This window comes from Brassica oleracea, chromosome C3 (genome assembly GCF_000695525.1).
Source record: "Brassica oleracea var. oleracea cultivar TO1000 chromosome C3, BOL, whole genome shotgun sequence".
NCBI classification, from domain to species: Eukaryota; Viridiplantae; Streptophyta; class Magnoliopsida; order Brassicales; family Brassicaceae; genus Brassica; species Brassica oleracea.
Window position 1 is genome coordinate 30,672,926 of NC_027750.1, and position 9,109 is coordinate 30,682,034.

Sequence of the window (9,109 nt, forward strand, 5' to 3'; positions counted from 1 at the left end):
TGAACGTTCTCTGCGTGATCAGCGAGCCGGCTGAAGATCTCGACCGGCCAATATCCGATCGCCGAGAGCTTGGTCCCATTGCTGAAACCAACTCCCAGCCACCATGGTCCCCGCGCCGGATCCTGTTTCAAACAGTTATTTGTGTATCAGAAAATACTTATTTAACAAAACAGAACAGCAGTTAATAGACTAATTACCTTCCACACTTGTATGGTGAGTTCGGTTTGAAGGCCTCCTATTGTCGATGCCGGTGAGATAGCGCCTTCAATAAGAACGGTCCGGCTTGTTTGTACGAAACCCGGACAGCGCAGATAATAACACATCGTCGACGTATAAGCATCCGTCTGAAAACAAAAACAAAAATCCACATAATCAGAGTTTAGACATTATGGAAGAAATTCATTATCACGTAGTCAAAATGTAAGCCATCAATTGCAGTTTAAACCTACAAATCAATTTCACATCCTTAATGCAGTATGAAAGAAATCTTTACAATAAATCACAGTTACTCTCTAGATCATGACATGTCCTAGCATCTGGAAACCCATAAATAAACAAACGACACTTCCTCTCAACGCTGGAACACATCCCCAATAAATTCATGTAATCATCATTGCACGGGTTGTGCTTTCTTTCTAAAACCAGTGTCAATAGCCTCATGAAATTAAGCACCGTTCTAGCAAATGCCATAGCCGATAGTCTACAAGAACAATTAACCTACACCCACTCACAGTCCATCTTGCACATGTACAACGATTTATGACACAGATATCTTGCTAGCGACAACTTCTCATTACATCCGAAAAATTCAAGAGTATTTTCATAGAAACACATAGGCATAACACGTCTCCGTAGAGCAGCCAAAGGTCAGTTTGACAATGCTATCTATCTATACAGAATAATAACGTTAAGCAGGAGAGACACCCATGTCGGACAAAAAATATTTGATAAACTTGAATGGCAACTAAACAAAACAAGAGCTGACAAGTACTGCTACAAGCGCTTCCATAAATTACTCCATAGAGTGAGAGTAACTAGGCTTGAATGTTACTCGACAAATTATATGAATATAAGAACAAGGATTACATGTCATCGCAATAACGTCTATTCAAGATGGATTTTAACCAAATTATTTATATTAACTCCAAACACGTATATTCCTCAGAATCTATGTGTCTTTGATAATGTTTTCTTTCTATAATGTTACCATTTCAGATACTTTGGATATTGATTCTGAGCTATATTTTTCGTTTATATTGTCAACCTAGCTTTTTAAAAGCTCATTACATAATTTGGTTCTTCGTTATACCTAAAATAACAAAAACCAAAGTATACTGAATACTGATCCAAACCAAATCCGATTACGAAAATTATATGTATTAGACCTCTAAACCGACTTTTCAAACTACCAACACGAACTCAATTAGATACTCGAACAACCTAATTAAATAAAAATAAATTGAATTGACAAACGTACCGTCCAAAATAAGAACAGACTGGGCTGGGAGTAAGAGCATGTACAACAGGGGTTTTTAATAAATCCTAAAGTACAAATTCTTCACTATTAACCATCTAAACTATTAAAACAACAGGAGTACATTTTGTACTTTCCCCTTAGTTTTCCTCAATAATTACCACAGAATGCCACTGACATTAAACTCACCGTTTTATGTTTTACTAAACCGAGAAACACGTTCTGAGAACAAACCGAGCAACCCGTTTCCTTAATTATTAAACCAGAAAATTATAAAACTCATTACTAAACCACATTCTACTACTTTCATACATATCATTCTATATATTACCTTAAACAAAAACGTTTTGTCTTACTATTAAACCATCAATTACAAACCATTACTAAATATCTACATCACAAAACAATCAAAATACAATTGCTGGTTACCTTCATACCGTCGAATTGAATTGTCATACTCCCTTACTTCCTGAGTTCAGCGCATCCGATTAGTAGTTTTGGTCTGCAAAATCAAAACCATTATATTAGATAGATACAAATATATGTCATACGAAAAAATCATAGTTTATATCAATACTACTATAAATCATTTAATTCCACAACAATACTAACTTAGACAATACGATTTTTGGTATATAATTTTTTTAATTGAAAATCAAAAGTAATCATTTATTATTTTCCAAAACAATATACCTTATAAAATATATTCATATATTTAAGTCGACAAAGATATCACTAAACTACCACAAAATATATTTTTTTGATTTCTAATCTTGCAAATCACGTCAAAACTTCATTATTAACCTATAAATAATTACCTTCCATAATATATTCCTATATTTAAGCAACTATCAACCAATTCGATATCATTAAACTACCACAAGATCTTTTTTCTTCCAAATCTTGCAGATCACGTAAATAATCTTACATTTAAAAACCTGTATTCCATAAGCAACTACCAAACGGATCAAAATTGGAATAAAATCATAGAGTATATTCACTATTTAATACAAAAATATATCAACTAACAAAATCTTAGCACGTAATATGCGATTGTTACTACCCTATACTAACTAGCTATATATACATCTTCCCCATAGCTTCAACATCGTTTCATTCTAAGAAAATGGTGAAAAAAACACAGGCGTTTAAGAGAACAACAGACATCGCCGACTATGAGATCGGTTGGAGAAACCGATGTTCTATGGGAAAGTGAAAAGTCAGTAAAGGCAGTCGTTTTACGGTTTTTTTCCCGGAAAAAAAAATTATATGGGCTTTGATTTGTATTTCAGGTCCACAAAGTGTTGGGTTACAAATGATATTAATTTTAATTTCATAACCAAAAGGCCAAAATCAATTCATATAATTAGGCTTTATTAATTTAGTTACACAGATTTCTATTTTTAATATATTTTTGGAGTTACTTTTCCAATTGGTTTTATAGTTCTATCGTTTTTAAAGCTATATAAATAAAATAAACAAATTTCTTTTCCAATTTTTAATATAATTACTACAGTTTTTTTTCTTTTTAATGCAATATTTTTGTTTTGTATATATTTTTAATTATATGTTTTCTTAATTAATAATACTATTAAACTTCAACTACATGCTCTAATATTGTACACTTTATGGTTAGTTTACCAAGCAAAAGAAAAAAATACAATATAAGAACAATAAAACCTCATAGTTTATAAATGTACACTAAACCGAATAAACAAGATACACCAATGTCAAAACTCAAAAACATATGAAACAATAACATTCATGTTCTTAGAACTACGAAAAACATATAATTACATCGAACATACACCCGCGCGGACGCGCGGGTCAAAAGCTAGTATAATATTAATATTAAACTCATATTGCTTAAGGATCAATCCTTTCCTAAGGATTTTTTTGCGTGAATCCTTGTTGACGTGGCAGTTGAGTTTTGTCTATCGCGTGAAGGGTTTCCCGTGTTCATGTCATTTGTAGTGGAGAGGAGAAAAAAAAAGTTTGTCTCTGCGATTGGCGATTCGCTCTCTCCGGGTAGGATTGATGAATCGACGGGTTGTTATGTTCTTTTTCCTCTGATTCTTTGGATTTACATAGAGTTTCATGTGGTTTTCTTCGCAAATTAGGTTACGGAATTGGGGATTAGGGTTTTCAATCGAATCGGGTTTCATCACAATAAATATTTCAATTTAATAAATAAATATTTTAATTTAACATGTTTTAATTTTTTTTTAAAGTTAAAAATATTTTCAAATTTATTGTTTTTTTATTCTTAAGGATTCCTAATGAATAACACCACTGGACATACTTATTTGATTAGAATCCTTAACTATTTTGAAAAAAAAAAATATATAATATATCTAAAGATTCCAATGGTGAGTACACTATTGGAGATATGTCGGGATAAACCTTAAAAATAATCAAAAATATACACTTGGTCATTTTGCTATATATAAAATTGTAAACTACACAAATTAGTTACGAATTAAGTAGGAAAGTTTTTGATACCTGCCAGCCTGCCTCGATTGAGTTGAGCGTATTGTTGTCATAGGAACCGGAAATGATCCATATCTGAGCCAAGCTGAACTCGGTAGCCTGTTCAACTTTGGGACGCCAGACGTTGAACGTAGCTTTCGCCCCGTAAATCTTCGATGGTGGTCCTGGTGGACTATCCAAAGTTCCTATAGCATACTGTGTTTCAAAATTGATCAGTTTACGGATAACAACTCGCATATATTAAACAAAGAACAAAACTCAAAACATCTTTAAAAGCTTAACGATGAGAGTCTTATGCTGAGACCAGGGGCGGATCTACTTAAGGTAAGAATGGGGCAGTTGCCCCCCATGAAATTTAAAACTTTCCTTTAAATGATTAGTATATATTTCAGTTGTCCCGTTCAAAAATACTTTCTGCCACCCTAACAAAATCTGTTCTCAAAGCTCAGTTCAGAATCTCTATTATTTCCAATTTTTTACAAGGCCATTTATTATATTTCTTTTAGCATTATTATGTTTCCATATTTGATTTGCGAACATTAAACCAATGTTTCCGTTTTATATAAATAAAATCAATTTTTTTTGTTTTTTTAACTTGATAAAATCAACTTGTTGCTTAAAATAAGTATTTTTATAACAGAAAATAAATATCTATTTATTTAATATGTTATAACAACTAGTTTTCTTTACTTTATCGTAATACATGCAATGACAAAAAAAATATTATTTTCATTTTACTTTTTCATATATAATTATTAATCCATACTATGAATGAGAAAAAAACAATATTTAGAAAAAAAATTGTATGATCTTAATATATGTACTTATATTTGTCATATCATGAAAAACCTGACTTTTTCTATTTATAATTTCTGTTTTTTTTTATTTTTTATTTATTTATATAAGATTTTTTTTTTAGTTTTCCCTACAATGGATCTGTATAATACACTTATCAAGTTGATAGAAAATATTTCTATAGAATATATAATGCAAATTTTACTAACGATTATTAATTGTTTGCCCTGTGTGAACTTTTCGGCTAGATCAGCCACTGGCTGAGACTGCTTCTTTTAAATATTTCAAAGTGCTAATCAGTTTCCGGATAACAACTCACATATATTAAACAAAGAACAAAACTCAAAACATCTTTAAAAGCTTAACGATGAGAGTCTTATGCTGAGACTGCTTCTTTTAAATATTTCAAAGTGCTAATCAGTTTCCGGATAACAACTCACATATATTAAACAAAGAACAAAACTCAAAACATCTTTAAAAGCTTAACGATGAGAGTCTTATGCTGAGACTGCTTCTTTTAGATATCTCAAAGTGCTAACTTGCACACTAAAAAACATGAAACAGTCAGCCAACTAAACCGCTAAGGATCAGAGAAAGAAAATCAGAGATACAAAAAAGTGTTCAGAACAGACCAAATTAAGTTTTAAACTGTAACACAAACACCATAAGCTTTTTAAGATTCTCATTATATATCAAGCATCAAATGGTCTCAGGAGGATGAATGGAAAAAACAAACACCATGTCCAAAACACAAACACCATAAGTCAAAACCAAATATTATTTTGGTTTGAATATTTTTTTAAAAAATATTATGATTTAATAATAAACTTTATTTTACCTCATGTCCCAGAGTGGCTTCTTGCCCAGGTTGAGAACCTGTCGTCCTGTTCAGTTGTCGTACGGGGATTGTCCGTTTAGGACATTCCGTCCCGTTTCCGTGCCATACCTGCCAACTGGTATCGTCTATGTCTGGCAGATATGCCGGTGCTTCCTGTATCGTTGTTTAATAAATATGCATTAGTCTTTTATAATGTTAAGTGAATGTATAATAAATAAATAAATTTATAAATTGTACCAAGACTGTATGATTCCTGAGAAGAGGGTGATCAAAAGCAGGCTGATCGTTGATATTGATGCAATCAACGATATCCCCATCTGGACTCTGCGATTAAAATACCAAAAAAACATATCAATATTAATAGCATAACTAAATCACATTATTATTATTATGATTTTACAGATAAAATTAATAAATAAATAAAATTACCATGATCGTTAAGACCGGCTGCGTAGCTGCAGTGCGCGCGACTACGGCCATAACCAAGAAAAGAAACCCCATGCTCATCTCCATTCTATGAAAAAAAAAAGAGTTTATGTTAATATCATATGATCGTGACAAATATTTAGTATTCTTAGAGAGTCTTTTTTACTTTTTTTTTGTGGCTTTCTAAGAATTATATGCTTTAGTTAGCTTTGATTAGATGCTCTAAGGTTTTGATTTCTTCAAAACTCATTGTTTCTCCTCGTGTCATTACTAGTTAGTGTCATTACTAGTTAATGGAAATTCACATACTTAACAAAGAAAAAAAGAGAGTAAGGGGTCGTTTTGCACTGAAATCTATGGGAACAAAGGACGCTAGAGTTGATGTTCATGCTCAACAAACAGATATGGAGTAGGTCCTCTTATGAGTTAGAGGCACACAAGTATACTATTAAGTGCAAACTTGTTCTTCAAAGGGCATCTAGCTTGAGATTATCGTATATAATGAATATAGAGGCCCACAAGTATACTATTAAGGTTAAGATTCCACCTTTATTGAGGCAAGCAAGTATACAAAATTTCAGAGCTAAATATATATGAGTACGTGGCAGTATGCAAACACTATCATTAAGATTGACGGTAAATGCATATCTTCGTTTCGTTTTCCTTGTTTCCATTTTTCTTCATCTCCTTAGATCTTACGTACGTTCACCTTTTCCATTTTTGCTATAAGAAACTGTGTTTAGCCTATACTATATAACATCTAAGTATTTACAATGAACCTTTTACTATGTCATGCCATAGTTTATTACTTTTTCTTTATGATGAAGTTTAATTTAATAAATTATCCGGTTTATTTCTAAGATAGATGAGGTATGTTTGACTGTACCATATGAAAATTTTAACAATAAATATCAACAATAAATTCAAAAGCGATAAGTGTAAGATTAACGGGGTTGATTGGCAAGTGCTTTAAAAGTGCTGTAACATCTCTTTACAGCTTAAATTATTTCTACAGCCTAAAATTTTGTCAATCATGTTTTGTAAAGATTTTTTAAAGCTACAGATTTTTCTTTCTTTTTTATTTATTTTTAGCTGTGAAAAGCCATAAATCTAGAGCACTTATTTTTTGCTTTAGAAAATTTATATGTAAGTCTTTGAATCTTTTTAAACCTACAGCTAATATTCTACAGCAAAATTATCTACAGCCACAGCAAAAAAAATCTACAGATTTATTTCTAAAGCAAAAATATAAAGCTACAGCTCCTTCCAATCATCCCCAACATCAAAATTTGGTACCATTGCAAAACAAATCGTATTTAATTTTTTTTTTTTTTTGTAACTTGGCATAATCGTATTTAATTATTATCACGATATATTCCAAAATTTCCCTAAGAAGAAAGTCTGTTCGTGGTTGCATTGTCAGCCAAGATCTCTCTGTTCTCAACCTTGTCATTGTCAAGAAGGGTGAGAAGGATCTTCCCGGGCTTACAGATACCGAGAAGCCAAGGATAGGGGACCTAAGAGAGCTTCTAAGGGCAGCCGCATTAGAGATTCAATAGGGGGTTCACACGCTTCCCGAAAAAAAAAATTATTAAAATATGCTACAGTCACGACTCTGTCTCGTCACGCCACTTCTGCATGAACCCGGGTCGTTACTGTTCAGCGGGCCCCATGCCACATGGCGGCCCGCTATTGGTCAATTTTTTTAAAAAAAAAAAAACAAACGAAAAATGAAAAAAAAATAATAAAAAATTCAAATGATGAACCCCAACCGGGGGTTCATTAATGCGGCTGCTCTAAGAGCATCAGCATTGGTGTTGCACAGTTTTCGAAAAAAAAAAATATTAAAATAAACAAAAGCTATGAACTTGCCTCTTGGAAGTTCACTCCAGTGAACCCGGATCATCACTGTAGCGCAGGGCCCACAACACGTGGCGGCCCGCGATTGGTCTTATTAATAATTTTTTTTTTAAAACAAAAATCAAATAGGAAAAAATAATAATAAAAAAAATGCTCTGTGAACCCCTTCCATGGGGTTCACTAATGCTGATGGTCTAAGATCCGTAAACTGTTTAACCGCACTAAAGATGATGATGTGAGGAAGAATGTCGACATTTACCTCCGGAAATTCACTAACAAGAAAGGTAAGGAAGTGAGCAAAGCCCCCAAGATCCAAGGATCGCCAAGGCTAACTCTGTGTACGACAAGCTTCTTGCCTCCAGACTCAAGGAGCAGCGTGATCGCCGTAGTGAGAGTTTGGCAAAGATGTTTATTATAAATTTAAGCTTTTCTTTGTGCTCTTCTTTTATGTGGTTATAATACATATAGCTTGCATTTGTAGAGATTACTTAACCTCAATGATGATTATTTTTTCATGTTTCTATTATAGACATGTTTCTAAATTTAGCTACACATTAGTACAGCTAATTGTCACTACCATAATATAGTTTTAGTAGTGAATAAGTGGGTCACTTATTCATGAATATTTTCATACAAATATCTTATAAGGACTTCGAGTAATTGTTTGCTAAATATAAACTGACAGTCAAAATGGCCAAAATTATAAAAATATGTTGTTGGGAGAACTCGAAGCCCGGCTTTGGATAGAAGTACAAGGTCTAATCAACCACTACACTAAAGCCATATGAGATAAAAATGCAGCCGATTTTATTCATAATAACTTGCGGCTGGAAGCCATTGCTTCTATTGCTTGGGCCTAGGGCCGGCTACTTCGAGTGAACACGACAACTGCACATCCCGCTGGATGAGACCAACCATCGAAACAAAAGATCATGCCAAAAGCATTCTTGATGTTAATATCGATCAATTTCACAGGCATGACCATATAAATAAATTCCAAACTAACATTCTCCGGGTTTGCCAAATAAAAAATCTGTCTGTCCCTTCATTGTTTCTATAGTTCACAACATCTCCGGAGGATTTCGAGGCAGCGGATGTGATAGGAAAGTTCATGATCTCAGTGTGTTTCAAGCCTCTCATACACTGGAGTCTAGAACATGAGATTCGTCATGGAGGGTGTTGTCACATGCATTGTTTCTGAAGGAGAGCAAAGATGGAGAGGCCGA

At 33.0% G+C, this 9,109-nt stretch overlaps 1 protein-coding gene across 1 annotated transcript in view; it reads right to left on the reverse strand.

Moving 5' to 3' along the window:
• The window catches only part of LOC106330357, a 4,775-nt gene extending 2,277 nt beyond the window's left edge, over window positions 1-2,498 (reverse strand). Inside the window, exons 1-3 of the mRNA XM_013768835.1 lie at window positions 1,904-2,498; window positions 198-344; window positions 6-122 (exon numbers count right to left, since the gene is read on the reverse strand). Of these exons, the coding sequence (XP_013624289.1) occupies window positions 6-122; window positions 198-344; window positions 1,904-1,930 (291 nt within the window). The 5' untranslated portion in view covers window positions 1,931-2,498. The remainder of the gene's footprint in view (window positions 1-5; window positions 123-197; window positions 345-1,903) is intronic.
• Window positions 2,499-9,109: the final 6,611 nt, after the last annotated feature.